At 42.1% G+C, this 17,674-nt stretch overlaps 1 protein-coding gene across 3 annotated transcripts in view; it reads left to right on the plus strand.

Annotated features, from left to right (window-relative positions):
• The window catches only part of LOC119187446 (synaptotagmin-15), a 149,756-nt gene that overhangs the window by 84,003 nt on the left and 48,079 nt on the right, over positions 1 to 17,674 (plus strand). For all 3 annotated transcript variants that reach the window (XM_075878722.1, XM_075878721.1, XM_075878723.1), the window contains exon 2: positions 12,144 to 12,303. In XM_075878722.1, coding sequence (XP_075734837.1) covers positions 12,144 to 12,303 — 160 coding nt within the window. The remainder of the gene's footprint in view (positions 1 to 12,143; positions 12,304 to 17,674) is intronic.

The raw sequence follows: 17,674 nt of genomic DNA on the forward strand, positions 1-17,674 counted from the left end.
GAAACACCAGGTGGCAGCTGCAGCCGCAGCGATGGGTCTATAAAATGCAGGCGATGATAAGTGAATGGTGGTGTTTGTCCCTATACGGCCGTATCATGCGTTGGGCTACCTTATTTGAATGTTGATCAGCCTCAATCGTTGATAAGGGCATAGAAACAAGATTTGCTTCTGCGAAGGCTTTTCTGGAAGTTTCATCAGTGAGGTCATGGCCGGGCATGCCATGATGACCTTGCTAACACTGACATACGGCGTTGTGTCCTTTTTCATGCACATGCTGGTGGGTTTCTCATACTTCCAATGTAATTTTCACGCGCACACACTATATATATATATATATATATATATATATATATATATATATATATATATATATATATATATATATATATATATGAGATCTAACCTAACAGACAATAATGCCAAGGAATGTATAGGGGAATTTATTATAACCAATTAACCAATGTAACATAAATAGGAAGAAAGAAAAGTGATAGAGAAAGCAACTTGCCGTGAGCAGGACTCCAGGAGTCTCCATGAACTGTCTTGCTGTTGTACTTTGTATATATATATATTGTAGGGAACTATGCGAACGACGGTGAAGCAGCAAGAAATGGCAAGCCATAGCGTTGGTGCACACGCGAGACCCGAGCTTGCGCTTGTTTTGTATTTTCGGCTTGTTGACGTTCCTCGCTCTTCTGGCGTTCCTTGGCCTTGCAGTAGGTCTATACGTAAATAAACTACGTGACATCTGGTGGAGGTGTGTGGACTCCCGTACAAACCTGGAACTTCGCTCCCGTAAGCTTCCCCCTCTACGCGACACGAACATGGCCACCGAGACGCCTCTCTAGGTGGGACCTTCGACCGTCCACGTCACTTGCGGCGCCGTGTATGCTCAACGGGACCCTCCTATCTTCACGGGCTCCGCTCCACTGAGTAGGACTACATATATATATATATATATATATATATATATATATATATATATATATATATATATATATATATATATATATATATATATATATATATATATATATATATATATATATATATATATATATATATATATATATATATATATATATATATAGATAGATATATATATATATATATATATATATATATATTGCGATGTAACGGTGAAGGCAACCTTTATTAGGCCCAGAAGACACGATGAAGCGACCACGCCCAAGGCACAGAACTCAGACAAGCCAAGTCCCCACAGCAGATGAAGATGACGACAACTCATGATGATGAATATGTGTAAAGATAGTAGATGTTTTTAATGAATGCCTACAATATATATATATATATATATATATATATATATATATATATATATATATATATATATATATATATTGTAGGCATTCATTAAACACATTTACTATCACATCTACTTTACACATCTACTATCTTTACAGCAAAACAGTTCATGGAGAGAAGGAGACACATGCGTACAGAGCCTATATTTGTTTAACCTTAACAAGAGGCGGGGCCAGTACAAGCAAGAAAAAAACATTGTCAGATCCCATCTGCAGTGGAAAGCGATGATATGCGAAGCATGAATTAGAAAGGCTGATCATAATCATCAGCTTGACTACGTCCACTGCACGACAAGGGTCTCTCCCATGTTCTGCCATTCAAGTCAGTCATGAGCTTATTGTTGCCATTTTATACCCACAAACCTCTTAATCTCATCTGCCCACCTAACTTTCTGTCTCCCCCTAACCCGCTTGCCTTCTCTGGGAATCCAGTTAGTTACCCTTAACGACTAGCGGTTATCCTGTCTACGTGCTAGATGCCCGGCCCATGTCCATTTCCTCTTCTTGATTTCAACTATGATACCTTAGCCCTGGTTTGTTCCCTGATCCACTCTGCTCTCTTCTTGTCTCTTAAGGTTGCACCTACCATTTTTTTCCATTGCTCGCTGCGTCGTCCTCAATTTAAGCTGAACTCTCTTTGTAAGTCTCCAGGTTTCTGCTCCGTAGCTAAGTACCGGCAAGATGCAGCTGTTATATACCTTTTTCTTAAGGGATAGTGGCAATCTACCTGAGAAAGGCTGATACATCACTTCAAATCACCCTGATGTTACGAGGCGCATAGATGTAGTCCACAGTAAACACAGTCGGAAATGTTATGCGCACTCAGGTATCTGGATAAGGTGCAAGTATGCTGTTTACAGCCACGTAGCAAGGGCACCACGTTTGCAATACCAGCCCCAACAGTGGTAGGTGTGTATATTATGCCGTACATGACTTCCATGTGATGATTATCATGCGTGCGCTTGACATTTGTGTTCGTCATCAATTCACATCACATAATAGAAGTTTCTATACATGAAGCTAGTGAAACGGCCGTGAGCGCGCTATGAGCATTTCATGTGGGCATGGTTAACATGACACGAATATCATGGTTATCAAGTTTGGATGTGTCACTTATATGTATACCTTTGTCATCCATTCACGTCACGTAATACCAAATTTGGTATATGTCGGCCTAGCGAAACGGCCGCAAGCGCATCGTGAGCGTGGTATGTAGTCAAGTTCCTACATGACATGACTGTCATGATTATCATGTTTGCACAAGTCATATACCTTCGTCATGCATTCACGTCACGTAACGCCAAATTTGGTATAATTAAAGGTGTGAAACGGCCGTGAGCGCACTATGAGCGTAGCATGTAATAATGTGTTACATGACGCGCATGTCATGATTATCATGTTTGGACGTATAATCTACCTTCCTCGTTCATTCACGTCGCGTAATACCAAATTTGGTTTATGTGAAGCTTGCCAAAAAGCCGTGAGCGCAGGCTTGCGAGAACTGGATTGATGGTATGGAGAAGTTACAAAGTGCCTCGTACTGTCGGTTTTGCATCTTTCGCAGCAGCACACGAATAGTACTTGCTAGAGTACCGACCATGGTGACGACTTCATCTTTCATCCTTTACTTTATAAGAAACAGAAGAAGTTTCCTTTGCTCTAAAGTTCTTATGTCTTTCACCAGGTGTCTGTAGCAGTGTCGCCAGATGCAACCGAGAAAAAAAGTGAATACTCATCTCAATAGAAGCTCAAAATAAGTGAAAACATAATAAACTTTGCTAATATTGAAGATATGAGTCAAACACGAATGAGAACTTGAAAGCACTTTATTATTTTGTACAGTGCAAATATGCGAAACTGTGAATGAAAGCTCATAGCTGCTTTTTAACATTGTCTCCAGGGCAGTCTCCATTCATTTGAACGCACGTTTGGTAGCACATGATTAACGTCGCTTGTTGAATCCCGGCCGCAACGTTTGTTTGAATTCAACACTCAACTATAGGCTGGTGCACGGGGGACGGGGGGGGGTCAAGGTGGGGCAAGAAATCTTACCCATAAATTTACTTAGTAGGACGGACGGGGGGGGGGAGCACTGCGGTGACCCTTCGCCACCCTTGATTGAGAACTCCACACACACCTATGCACTCAACTACTCAAAGTCATCGCCATTAGTGAACGTGATCATCACTTAAATAACTATATTTGCTTGTGAAATGCAAGTCATCCCCCCTCCCCCCAAGAAACGCCGTGCTTGCGCTGAAAGAACAGCACAGTCACAGCGAAAGCTGGGAAAGCACCTTTCCTAGAACCCGTCGCCAACTCTCCTGGGGCCATATACTAATACAAGTATGCTTGCAAGGTACACAACACGTTGTTGTGTTCTATCTGTGCTCTTCACTTGTCTCTCTTCGTGTTGAAACAGCGCGTCGCATGTGTCAATTATGTACTATTGTGAGCAATATGAGCTCGCGAACACGCGAGTGTGGGTCGAATATCCTCGAACCCTACGATGTATGATCTGCAGCGCCCGCTCTCAGAAACAAAAGGGAAAGGGTGCCGCGCTTCCTAGCGGTCGACCCACCCGCCTCAATATCTTAGCGGCAAAAAACGGCTTATAGCGCGTCAGTGGCTGCTAGTGGTGATGTGAGCCCACATCAACCCGCACAGCCACAACCAATGGCTCATCCGGCTATGCAGCAACAAAGATATCGGCTGTGAAGTAGCCTGCCATGATGCAGATGGCATGCTTTTATTACATCTTGGTGAGGCTCGCTGAGCCTCTTGGTGCGCATACTTGGCCTATTTCGTTTTTTTTGTGTATTTTCTTTTCGTGTTATCATTGGTAGTTCCCAATGGCACGCGATTGATGAATTTTGTTCTTTTGTGGAGCAGGTAACAGAGCCAGTATAGTTATATTTTGCTGTTCTTCTTGTTGTTGCGATAGCGAAAAACGTGTTTTGCCGTGGTGCATTGTACTCTTTTGTACATATATATTGTTTTTCATGCGTAGTACGTGGTTTTTATTATTCTTTTTCGTCGTCGTCTTGTGTATGAAAAGAGCACCAATGTAGTATTGTTGTACTCGCTATTGTAAGTGTTCTGCTGTTGCGCGTATCGTCCCTCAAAATATTGTATTCCTCAACTTTGTATCTAATTGTTTACCTGTGATGTTGTATGCCCGCTTCCTGTATGGGTTTGCAAAATACCTACAGTTTTGATAAATAAATAAATAAAAATAAAATTCGCTGCCGTTCCGCAGCAACGATCGTGTGGGATGGTCAACTGTAAGCGAAAAAGCCCACTCGCCCCCCCCCCCCCCCCCCCCCCCCGGTTTCGGCAGCACCATCGAAGTACCACGTTGTTATCTCAGTTTTGAGGCGATTTTCCACGTGCTCGCATGTTCCAGCTCATACTGCTCACGATAGTACTATCGTGAGCAGTACGAGTTCGAACACGTGAACGCGTGTCAAATAGCCTCGAACCCTACATCGGCTGATTTGCAGCGGCCGCTGTGGGAAACAAAGTGGAAAGGGCTGTGCGCTTACGCTGGCTGTTGGCACTCCCGCCTCGGTATTGTTGCTGCAAAGAGGCAGCTTGTCAGTGAACGCTAGCGATGAGTTCATTTTAACACACTTTTACAATTACAAAAGCTTCTGGCAAATTTCTTTATCGTCGTCAGCCACAGCACAAAAAAAATTGCACAAAATTTCTTACAAGTGATCAGCGGGCATACCACGCTTCTCCGAGGATGGCAGTGAATGCCTGCCTATAAATAATGGCGTAGTGGGTACCCGCAAGTGTGCTTGCAGGAGCTACCCAAAAGTGTTAAAAAGGCTCTAAAAGGCCGCTCTTTCGGCTTTCGCTGTGACAGTGCTGCGCGTTCCACGCAGGCTTGGCGTTTTTTTTTTCTTATTTCGTGTGATAGTGGTTATGGACACCGGTGGTAGTGGTGGTGGTGGTGGACAACTACGGCGCCCTTGTGATCTCATAGCAGCTTTCGCTGTAAAACGTGACAAGGGACTGGAAAATTGCACAAATGACTCGGCGAAAAAAGAAGCCCAAATTTGCTTGTAAGTGGAACTGGCAAATCTGGCATGTAGTCTATAAGAATATCTGGCCAGGAGTCTAGTGCATTGCTGTGAGAAGTTTCTTTGTTCTTAGACTCGACTGGGGCGTTCATGGATGTGAGATGGGTTGGTTTCTTTGAACGGAATTTGCGTGGTAACGAGGCCTTGGGTGGTTTTGGAGCACCGTTAGCGACAAGATCGTGGTCGCTTGTGGATGCGTACTCTTCCTGAGAAAACAATTGATGTTTAACAAATTTATTCAGTACCACCATTTTCCTCCAAATGATGAGACAGCTCTATGTCAAAAGTTGGGTCAGATGAGAAGTGTGCAACAACACTACCGCTTGTGACCGATGAACTGGGCCCCACACAACGGACTCGAGCCAGGCCAGTATGATGAAGGGACAAAGAATCTAAAAATGCTTATAAAATTATTAATGCACAATAAACAGTGTGATTTAGTTAATAGCAAAGCTTGCACCCCTGCTTACTATGACCTCTGTCACAGTAAGCAGGGTTGCGAAAACCCCAGTCTGAAATTTAGTGCACCGACATAATTCGAACTCTCATTGGCATCGTTGCATGACTTGAAAAGGCTATCCGGCCAAAAGTTTCAGTGTGCTCATAATCAGAGTTAATCATCGTAAAATGAAACAAACACACATAAACAGGTCATCTGTTTGCTACGCGTTCCTCTTTATGAATTCCGACGTCCTAACCACAGAAACTGTGCTCGAGGAACACAGCCCTTTGGTGCAGAAGGGTAATGCTGTCGATTTAAACATACATTAAACCCCACATATTAATCGATTTGAATATACAGTGCAAGATGTCTCCTGTAATTGTGCAATCTTTCATTGCCACGAAATTGCGAGCCTGAACTCTTGTAACCTTTATTTTGCCTATTTATAGGGTAATGACCCGTGTCCTATGACGGTGTTCTAACAACTGTTAACTGCTAAAGTTATATTCAGTCCTGTCATGCACCGCTGATGTTTCATTCAATTACATGAACACTCCAGGCGCATTTCTGTCGTTGCCGTTGTTATATGTTTCATATAGAGTTCGAATCTATTACACTGCCCCGCCACGGTGGTCTAGTGGCTAAGCTACTCGGCTGCTTACCCGCAGGTTGCGGGATCGAATCCCGGCTGTGGCGGCTGCATTTCCGATGAAGGTGGAAGCGCGTGTGCTCAGATTTGGGTGCACGTTAAAGAACCCCAGGTGGTCGAAATTTCCGGAGTCCTCCACTACGGCGTCTCTCATATTCATCTGGTGGTTTTGGGACGTTAAACCCCATATACCACTCACTGCTTCTTCCTTGTAGTGAAACTTTCACTTTTTAAATTCTATAAATCTGTTATATTTGCTTATTCAGCATCACCGAGGCCTAAAAACATAATTCATTTCAACTCGATTTCAACGCCCATTGTGCACTTGGACCGGACAACTAAACCGCAGAATTATCGCCGTATGCAAAGACGCGCATTAGTCTATGCGAAACATTTTGCGTCGCATATGTTGTGATGATAGTGGTGTCTGCGCATTTTTCGCTGGAAGCCGCATGAGGTTATGATGTATCTATGCGAGGATGATTTATATACGCATCCCACACAAAATTTTGTGAATAAGTTGTTCTTGAGAAGATATAAGTTTCGTAACGTCCGCTATTAAATAATGATACTTCCCCAGTGTGTTCGAAGGTAATAAACAGCTCGACCACGCTGATTTTATTTTATTTTATTATTAATTTGGGGGGGGGGGAAGAAATTTTATACACAAACTGTTTAAGATAGTCTATAAGAACGTAGCTTTGTTTTCGGCATAAAGTCAATGGATATGGCTTTCTGCTGGAGTTTTCGCTTGTACAGCTTTTGTATACGTAGTAAACAGTTCAATGAAAGGTCTTCATACCCGTGTAGGTTCCTAAGTACCATTGTGTGTCTGGTAAATCGCGAAAAAGAGAAGCCCGTTTCTAAATGTCGACTGCAGCATTCTTGAAGCCAAAGAAAGTGTGTCTAAGACTAACAATTTTTTTCAATATAGCAAGGAAGAAATTTCTAAAATATTTAAATTTGTGATAGTTTGGTATTAGTAGTAATCAAAACCGAAATGTAGTATAGAGAGGACAATGTTTTTACAGTTGAGTTATGAAAAGGTAAAATGCATGATGACAAGTATTTTTCCTCTAAGGTTGAAATATGTACACGAGATTCATAATGTCCCTTTACATATACAAGATTGTTTTTTTTTGTTTTTAGGCAATGCACAACTTTTTAGAAATTATGACAGTAAGGTACAATTATAAAGCTTCACATGGACAAATGAGCCTTTTAACACCTCATGAGAATTAAACAGACGCACGGGAAAATGGATTTGTGATTTTATATACTTTTGTATCTGGCGTTGCCACATACAATGAGAGAAAACTCGATAGTGATTCCATGCTGGTATTGCGCATATCATACGTGGGCGTGTATCAAGGCGCGTAAGTGCCGAGTTACCTGCAAAGATAGTGAGGTGTCTGAGCTGGAGCTTTAGCCGGGGCGCGTTTCCTGGTCCAGGTATGGAAGCATAAAAGTGTCTTGCGTCGGCTTGCACAACCCCGGACTAGTCATCTCAAGCTTGGCCCAGATGGTACTGGCAGGGAAGTCCGACGCATTACATTTGGGCCTTAGAAAGGGGCCCTGCAACTTTCTTTGAGCATTATCAAAAAACGCTGCTGATTGGTGCTGAGCCACGCACGCGCGCTCGCAATCACGCTGAAAGTGGCCGGGTGTTTGAAGAAAAAAAAAGTGCTGAACATCATGGCACGTGCCGTCGAAAGGACGCATTTTCTTGCCCCCTCACCATGCCCTTCCCTGCGTAGCTCTCAGAGCGCTCGCTATTACGAAAGGAGAAAGAAACCACCTGAAGCGTGCGACCTAATACACCTGGAGCTTCGCTCATACTTTATGGATTCTAAAACTTTTTGTTGAAGTTCATTTGTGAATCATCCTGCATTATTGGGGAGAATATTCTATTATTACTTAAAACGTGTTGCAGTGCCCCTTTGGAGAAGTAAGGTCAATTATTTGCTTGTTCTGAAGGCACTAGATCTAGCGTTCAAGTTCCAGTTGCAGTTCTAGCGTCACAATGAAAAGACTTCAGAAGCATGCTCGGAATTATTGTTCTGCTTGTCAATATAATGTAGTGAACATATTCTCGTAAAAGCTCCTTTTGAAACAAATATATATATTGACTTGTGCTTACCATGCTCGTACAGTAAATTGTGTTATGAATGCTCGTGTTCTACTTTCGAAATATTTGTGCGGCGACACATATGTGATGACGCCATAAGGTAACACTTCAATAGAAACCGCTTCCTATTTGGCCTGATCTAATAATATAGAATAACTACCGCAATGTGCACCCTATGATGCAATTGAAGCCAATCAACTTGGCGAGCTATGTACATGGCCTTTCAGAATACCGCCGTACACTTCTACCGAAAACTCTTTCAACTTTGTCAAGACTGAAAAGAATGACAGGTAACGGTGAAGATCTCGGACAATTATAGTGTTGCATGGAACGTCCAGTTTTCATGGCTCTCTATCTATTCACTCTCTGTTTTTTGTTTGGATTGAATATGCACACAGTGTTGACTATAGCGCACATGCAGCATAAACAGAAAGCTGTTTTTTTTTTCTCCTTTTCTTGCCTATGAAGTTGTGATAAGGTGTTTGTTCACGCTTGTACCCTATAGCAATCTCCGTACGGTGAGATATTTAACTTGTGAAGCGGTATTCACAAGCAAAAGGTACAAGGAGATGAACTCATTGGACATCATTTTATTTTTCTACATCGTTTTCACCAACGCTACGAAATTTCGCAACGTTGAAATTCGCTTCAAGTATTTACCATTAACCATGAACAATGTTCGAGTTATTTTGACCGTGTGAGAAGCTATAGCAAGTTATCCTCATCGCTTTCACCAAACAGACATAAAAAAGAATGAAATGAACATCAGTAGGAAATGGCATTATGAGTAATTACACTGGTTAATTTGTCGATGAGCATTTCAGAATTGATTTGCTGCCTCGTATTTTATTATTCATTAATTTTCATGTCTTTAAAATTGCTGATAGGTTGTTTCTGCATTAATATAATTGCACAGAATGTGACAGAACGTAGAACAATAATGGTTTCTGCGAAATTTGCGTATTTTTGTGGAATGATAATGTAATGTTAGCAACTTGGCCTTTAAGCACGTAGTATTCTGATCTTGAAAAAATTAAGCGGTCGTACTGAGATATATCCGAACGATATCGCTTCAAGTTGCTTCTTGATACAGGGTCGCAGTATGAATCGTGAATAGTGAGGGTAAGTTGGGATAACGCGCAATTCATTCCTTTTGTGTTTGTCCAGGCAATGTTTAGAAATCATCAGGGTGCGTGTTCAAGTTCTAGCGTCCCTTGAAAAACTCTTCGTCAGCATGTTTGAAATATTGCTATGCTCGTCTGGTATGGCAATGAGGATACAACAAAGCAAATATATTTAATGTCACTAAAGTTAACACAGGCTTGTTTTAATACTACCATATATGACAATGCGAAAGAGACAAGAGCCATCGACGAGCACAAATTTGGAGCTGCTGGAAATTTTCACAGTTTTGAAAAAACAAACACATTTTGCAGGATTGTGACTTGGGTGTGTGCAATACGAAATTGATGGCGGACAAGGCCACAAAAGCACAGAGCTTCCTGTTCCTAAAAAGATTTTGAAAAGCGATGTTGTCGGAGAGGATGAGTGACATAGAAGCAGCTACAATGTATATAGGCCAATGACGGGTCCTTTGAGGGTATGATCGAAGGCCGTGGAGTAGAGGAAGCTGCTACTTCGTGTTTGAATGCACCGTTCTTTCTTTTTGTCAAGAAAATTACACGTGCGTTTTTTAACAGGGTATAAATTTTGTAATGGCATTGCGCAGCATATTGCTTGTTATTTTCCTCTCCTTCATCTTATATATACCATCTTATATTGATAAGACTTTTGTATTAATGGGTCTGGCCCCAACGTGGTGGTCTAGTGGCTAAGGTACTCGGCTGCTGACCCACAGGTTGCGGGATCGAATCCCGGCGGCGGCGGCTGCATTTCCGATGGAGGCGTAAATCTTGTAGGCCTGTGTGCTCAGATTTGGGTGCACGTTAAAGAACCCTAGATGGTCGAAATTTCCGGAGCCCTCCACTACGACGTCTTTCATAATCATATGGTGGTTTTTGGACGTTAAACCCCACATATCTATCAATCAATCATTAACGGATATACCTTCCTCAATGACGTTATCAGTTTACGATCTTTTCCTTCACTTTGTGCTGTGCTTCATGTGCTAGTAATCTAATTTCTGCGTTTGTACGTCCCAAAACCATGATATGATTATAAGAGACGTCGTAGTATAGGGCTCCGGGAGTTTTGACCATCTGGTGTTGTATAACGTGTAATGACGAATTAATGTGCTGTTACACTACTAAGCAGTATTTCGGATATTGGCGAAAAACTGAAATAGGGCCATTTCTTGCTGGATACTTCTTCCGGCAAGTCACCAGGAGATTCTCGTTCACTTGTTTCCACAAAACTTCGATTGTATTTCCACCTGCGACAGCTGTGTTCAGGTGGGACGAAGGGGAAAGAATAAATAAAAAAATGGGGGGTAGGTATTCCAGAGATTCCTAAACGCGATTCGATGATTAAGCAAACTCATCTCTTATATTTGTGATGGACTCGCTTCAGCATTTTCAATATATATACCGACGAAATTATCGTGCCTTTATCGTTCATTCATTGACTGGAAGTGGCTTACACACCTTACTTCTCACTCAACATCAAAGAAATGCCGTCCGCTGCGTGCACGCCACATCGCGCCTGTCGAACATCTGCCCATCAGGCATACAATCCTAGCGAAAGCCCTGCTTATCTGCCAATACTGCCACTATAAATAGGCGACTTTTTTATGCCGAGGAAGGTATTTTGACGTGTTCAAACTGGCAAATACACGGTGTCATGGATCTGCGTAATTTTCTACACTTTTTAACACGTGAATGTGTCCGTAATTTGACCACATGTGGGCTTGTAAAAACTTGCATAAATTTCCTCTTCTATTGCGGGCGTATGGGTTTACTGTCAATTTCTTGAATTTGGTGTTTGCCACGATTTCATTTATTCGCTGTTGAAGTTGTTATTTTTTTTATTTTGGATAGTGATTGCAGAGAAATGGAGTGTTCAATGCGTGCTGTGACTATTCTTAATTTGTATGCGGCGAATACACAGTGATTTCACTATGAGTATAGTGTAGGAGTTTATGACTCAGTTATATAATGAAACCAACCGTACATCATTCTTCAGGTGTTTGTACTTTATAGTATTCTTTTTCCTTAGCATTTCTTACTATCTGGAACTTGCGTGCAATAATTGATAAAGATGGCTTATTTTCACAGGATGCCATCATTTAAGGTTTTTTTCAAATGAAACAGTATAAGGAAACATCGCGTAACGCTATTAGTGAAGACCTTCCTGTGTTCAATGAGTCCTTCCGCGTTAGCGCCTTACGTTAAGGTGATCGACCAACTTAAAAAAGCCCCCGCATCAAACAATAGGACACGTATTCGCAGGTGTGCCTTCCAGTTCTTGCATAGGCAAAAAAAAAATGCGTTCGTGTATCTGTCACTATATGCATGTGATAATGAGTAAACTCGACGTCCTGTCTGTTACGCAGGGGTCTACATATGGATCATCACGGCTGGCATCGTCACTGGCGCCTTGCTGCTGGGCCTAGTCGTCTGGCTGGTAGTGTTCCGGCTACGTAGGTCTAAGCGCAACAGCGACACGGCCGAGCCACCGCTTCTGACGCGGGAACCATGGCATCGAAAATCTATGTAAGTGAACGCACGTCTGTGCCACTTATGCCCGTACATCAGTTGTCGTTTCATTTGATAACTTTGTGTCCAGTGTAATGCAAAGAACATTACAAAGCCGAGGAAGCAGCTTCATGATAGTGTGTCGTGCAACGCGAAACTTGCTTTGCGTAAAAATAGTTGCACAAAATGAACTACTCTTAGCGGATACAGAGATAAGTAGCGGAAAATGTGAGCCTAAAAACCTACTATTTATTGCAGAATAGCAGTTCATTATTTGAAAAACGTAAAACAAATTGTGCAATGCTGCAAATGATAAGTAATATTGATTTTATAGAAGTGCATTGAAGTACACTCATATACGATAAGTATGTTTAAGTGCATTTCTGTGATGAAACATTTCGACAATAAAGAAAAGCGTGTTAGGGACACAATGGCCATAGCATGACTCTCGTGGTGGGCAAATGCCTTACATTGGTTGTCATTTAAGTTTGATTAAAGATGTATTACAGAACGCAAAATTTGGTAAAGGCGAGGGTACATGGTAATATGGTCGGCAGAGTCTATGAGCTCTACTTCACTGCAAAACACACTGTGATTTGCAAATCGTGTTATAAAGGAATGTGTTATAATGATTAGCTTATACAGAAAAAATAGAGAACGGAAAAAAGATTATTACGTGTCGTAGGACATCACCGGACAAAGCAGAATCATGGTTCTTAGCTGTTACTAACATTGTATACTGTTAAACAAAAAAAAAACTGTCAGCCACATTTATTTATAAGGCTTCTAGTTCAGCGCTTTTAATTTTGTGCACAGTTAGTTTGCACAAACAGGATCGAGCTTCTCAGCAAATTCGCTGAAGAACTTGTCGACGATAGAAGGACGATAGACGATGTAAAACATGTTATGAGTAAAAGCACAGCCTCTCAATACTCTATGAGGGACTATGGCAAAAGGCAGCAACACCGTTTCACTTGAATTATTTATACTGATTACAGTATGTATTGGCCCGACACATATAGGAAGATAACCATGGCACATACGAACAGATAGTCTAGTGCTAAACTCCCAATGTATGGTTTCACGCCTTTCAGACAGGTTTTTATACCTCCAAGAAATACAATTCACTTTGAACGTGTTCGTAACCCTAGTTAAACGCCTGCTTTCTCGACAAATAAATTGAAGGTGGTCATACTCAGGTGTTTCCTAGTTCATCTATGGGTCCAGATTTGATGCGTTGAGTGTGAGCTGATTTCAAAAACAATTGGCTATAATGCAACTGTAAAGTTCAGTGGTGCGACTTCAATATTGACAGTGCGGCACCAAGAAATTTTAAACTGATAGATTGTTTCTTATTTGAAAGACACAGACTGCTGGGTGAGTTGGTAATTCATTTTAACTGAGTTGAGCAAAAAAATTGAAGTACAAAAAGAAGACACCTGGACACAGCGCTGTGTCCAGGTGTCCAGGACAGAGCACAGGTCTCTTCCTTTTGGACTTCCTTTTGGGAAGAATATGTCGGTTTTTACAACCCAAAAACACGGTACGATTATGAGAGACACCGCAGTGGAGGGTTCCTGATATTTCTACAGTCTGAGTGTTCTTTAACCGGCACTGGCATCACGCTCTAAATGAGCCTCTTGTTAGGAATTTTCTCTGTCGCGATGGTAGCGGTGGCGTAGAGCGGCGAGCCGTCGAGCGGACTTCGATGAAGCCTTAGCCCGAAGGTGAAACAGGGAGGCAATCCGTTTGGAAAACAGCAACAAAAGTAGCGTTTACTGTAGCAGGTTGTCGTTTTACAGAGCCGGCCAGCACGACAACGTCGGCTGGGGCAAAAATCTCCTAACATGGGGCCAGCTCGGCCTTAAATAGCGTCTTTGGTCCATTCTCTCAGACCAGTTCTCGGGCTCGGAGGGGGGGAGACGTAGCCATACCCGGAACTGCAAAGTGGTCCGGCGGAGGAAGCGACGTTATCCCCGGAACTGCACGGTTCTTCGGCACGGAAGGCGGCACTGGGAGGAGGGGGGGGGAGACAGTTCGTCGAAACAGGGCTCGGTCTTGTGAGACGTGCTCCCGAACGAGGAACATATCTGTGGCACAACACTCTGTAGCGTTTCACCTCCTTCGAAATGCGACCGCCACGGCCGGGGTTGAACCCACGGCCTTCAAATAAGCAGCCGAGTACTATAACCACTGCTCCACCGCAGGAAGCAGTGTTATTAAAAAGCTCCCTCAGTTTGTTCGGTGCTGAAAATATAGCGCGAACGTTAATCCGGTTAAGGTACGTTATTGTCAGCTGGTGAAAAAGCATATCACAAGTACGTTTTCCACTGGCCCGATGTTGTCCCTGGAAACGTTTTAGGCCCGTGTGCTCAGATTTGGGTGCACGTTAAAAAACCTCAGGTGGTCGAAATTTCCGGAGCCCTCCACTACGGCATCGCTCATAATCATATGGTGGTTTTGGGACGTTAAAGCCCACATATCAATCAACCAATCATATTGCCCTTCGAAAGCAAGTATATATATTTTTTTCTTGCTCTTAGCACTATTTCGAAACGAACAACTGTTTAGGCGTATTGGTTCAGCTATTTTCATTGACTGATCCCTAACGTATGCGTAGTTCAACGTAGTCAGTACTTTGAATAGCACTCAAGGAAGGAAGTGTATACTTTAGGGCCCGTTTTTTTGTTAGACACAATATTAATGAGATCTAACAGATAGTAATGCCAAGGAAAGTATAGGGGATGTTCTTATAAGTAATTGCATCGTAAATGTACAAGAAAAAAAATGGACAACAAAAAAATAACTCGCCACCGGCAGGAACCGACCCTGCGACCCTCGAATAACGCAGCCGATGCTCTACCCCTGAGTTATGGTGACCGTCATTCCTCCATCCTCTCTTTAGGGTATATATGTGCATTCAAACGTGGGAGCGTCAGTCAACACTGCCAGTTGCTATAACGGCTAGTGTGAAGCACTCTTTTAGCCCCACGTGACCGTATTACGAGCTGGCAGCTGACCAATAATTCCTCGCACACTACCCGAAGGCATCCAGTCTGCCAAATTGAGACCCTCACTATGAACGAAAGAAGTGTAAATTTAAGAGCTCTTTTTCTTTGTTAGACACAATGGTAATCAGAGCTAACGAACAGTGATGCCTAGGACAGGAATATTATTAGTAGCAAGTGCAATGTAAGAAAGAAAAGTGCACTAAAAGATGAGTTGGCACTGGCAGGCACTAAACCTGCTACCTCCAAATGCATTGGACGCTCTACCAACTGAATAACCACCACGGTCATCCATCCGTCCACTTATTGAACTATATGTGTGCATTGCAACCGGGAAGTGTTAACACCGTTAGCAGGAATGACGGCAAAGGCGGAATACACCTTTTTGCCTGTTCGCGTCACGCAGCACGTGATCTTATTACCGGCTGGCAGCTGACCAACGCTGCCTCGCATACTACCTGAATTAATCAATGAATTATTCAATCAGTCAGTTTTTTTATTATTACGGAGAAAGGATTGTTACAGAATATAAAATACACAGACGAGGGTCCCAAAGTAATAAGCTGCAACGGGACACTCGCTGATGGTAAATAAACCAAGGATCAGCTGCAACTTGAACCGTAAAAACATAACTAAACATACCAGAAAGAAAACAAAACGGCAGAAAACCAAGTTGTACAAAATGTGATAGGTGCAATGCACAGCCAAACAATTTTATTACAACTAAAAAAAGAACTAGAACATTATAAGCTCAACAAAAAGTTTTTTTCAATGGGGTTTTGAATGACATTGAAGGAATTTTACACTTGAGTGATGAGGGTAAAGAATTTCACAATGAGATGACACAGAAGTGTGAAGATGATTCACCATAGTTAGTATGAACTTTAGGTAACAGAAAGTAATTGTTCGCCGCAAACCTGGTCATGTTAATGTTAAAAGCTCAGAATCAATGAAAGTAGAAAAAAGTTTATTTTTAAATCGTTCATGCAGAAACACAATTACATTGAACCTGGTTTAGTTGTTAACGTTTTAGATGTTATTGCCGGGAAAAAGGTGAGTGGTGTTACTGCTGCGAGTACAGTTAATAATAACACGAAGGGCCCGATTTTGTAAATGCTGTATGAATGATAAGTATTCCTACGTAAAACGATGTCATAAGAATGAATGAAAGAGAAGTACATACACAGGAATGCATTGTGAGAAAAATATGGGCGAGCTTAAAGTATAATGCGCGAATGCGCGAATACTAAATGCTCTCATTTTCCTAACGTGAGCAATATGGAGATTTAATCTAAAGTTAGCATTGAGGGGAACGCCTGGAAAGGATACCTCGTCACTTATACTAATGAAATGAGAGTCAATTGCGATCACTGCATGGTGAAGAAGTCAACTTACGTTGAGGTGATCTTAAGGCCTCAAACTTTCACTTACTAGGATTGATAAGTAGATGGTTTTTGTGATACAGTTTTGACACTTTACAAAGTGCATCATCGAATTTATTAGTGAGAGTAATCAGTGAGAGCAGCAAAGAAAATGGTGAGATCATCATCAAGTCTGCCAGAACGAAGCCCTCGCTATGAATAAAGGAAAGAAGTGTAAACTTTAGGGCTCGTTTTTTCATGTTTGACACAATATTATGAGAACAGATCATGATGCCAAAGATGAGGAATGCCAAAAAAGTAATGCCAAGGAAGACAATGATGCCTAACAGACAATGAATCAAGAAAGAAAAGTGGAGGAAAAGGTAACTTGCTACCTGCAGTAACCGAACCTGCGACCTTCAAATAATACGTTGAATGCTCTACCAACTGAGCTTCGGGGGCGGTCAGCTCTTCGTCCAATTTGTAGGTATACGTGTGTTTAAATGTGGGAGCATCTCTTCGTTCATTTTCCTTTCTTCACATTGATAATACAATTACTTCCAACATTCCTTATACTTGCCTTGGCATCACTGTCGGTTAGTTATCTTTAATATGGGGGGTAACAATGACACTCATACAAGTGGCAACAATAGCGGTGGTACACTGCACGATGCTGCACAGTGGCAAAGGGGAGCGTTCTTAAACACTTGCTATTCGGGTAGCAATCTTTGTACGATATGACGTTCCTGGACGCCGCACCTCTTGCCTAAGACGCGAAAGCGAAGCGCCTTCTTGGGTATTAACCGGAGTTCAAACTTCCACAAATTATCTTATTTTTCTTTCGCCTTCTATTTGTGTGTCCATACGCTTAGCGCTTCGTTTGTAAGTCTCCTTGCGGGAAATCCAAGCCATAGAGATGGTCAGAGAAGATGGGAGATTGAAATCAATAGAAATCATGGAACAGAGAATGTCGATAAAGATGACATCCACAACGTTTGTAAAAAAGAAATTTCAAAAACG

This window comes from Rhipicephalus microplus, chromosome X (genome assembly GCF_043290135.1).
Source record: "Rhipicephalus microplus isolate Deutch F79 chromosome X, USDA_Rmic, whole genome shotgun sequence".
NCBI classification, from domain to species: Eukaryota; Metazoa; Arthropoda; class Arachnida; order Ixodida; family Ixodidae; genus Rhipicephalus; species Rhipicephalus microplus.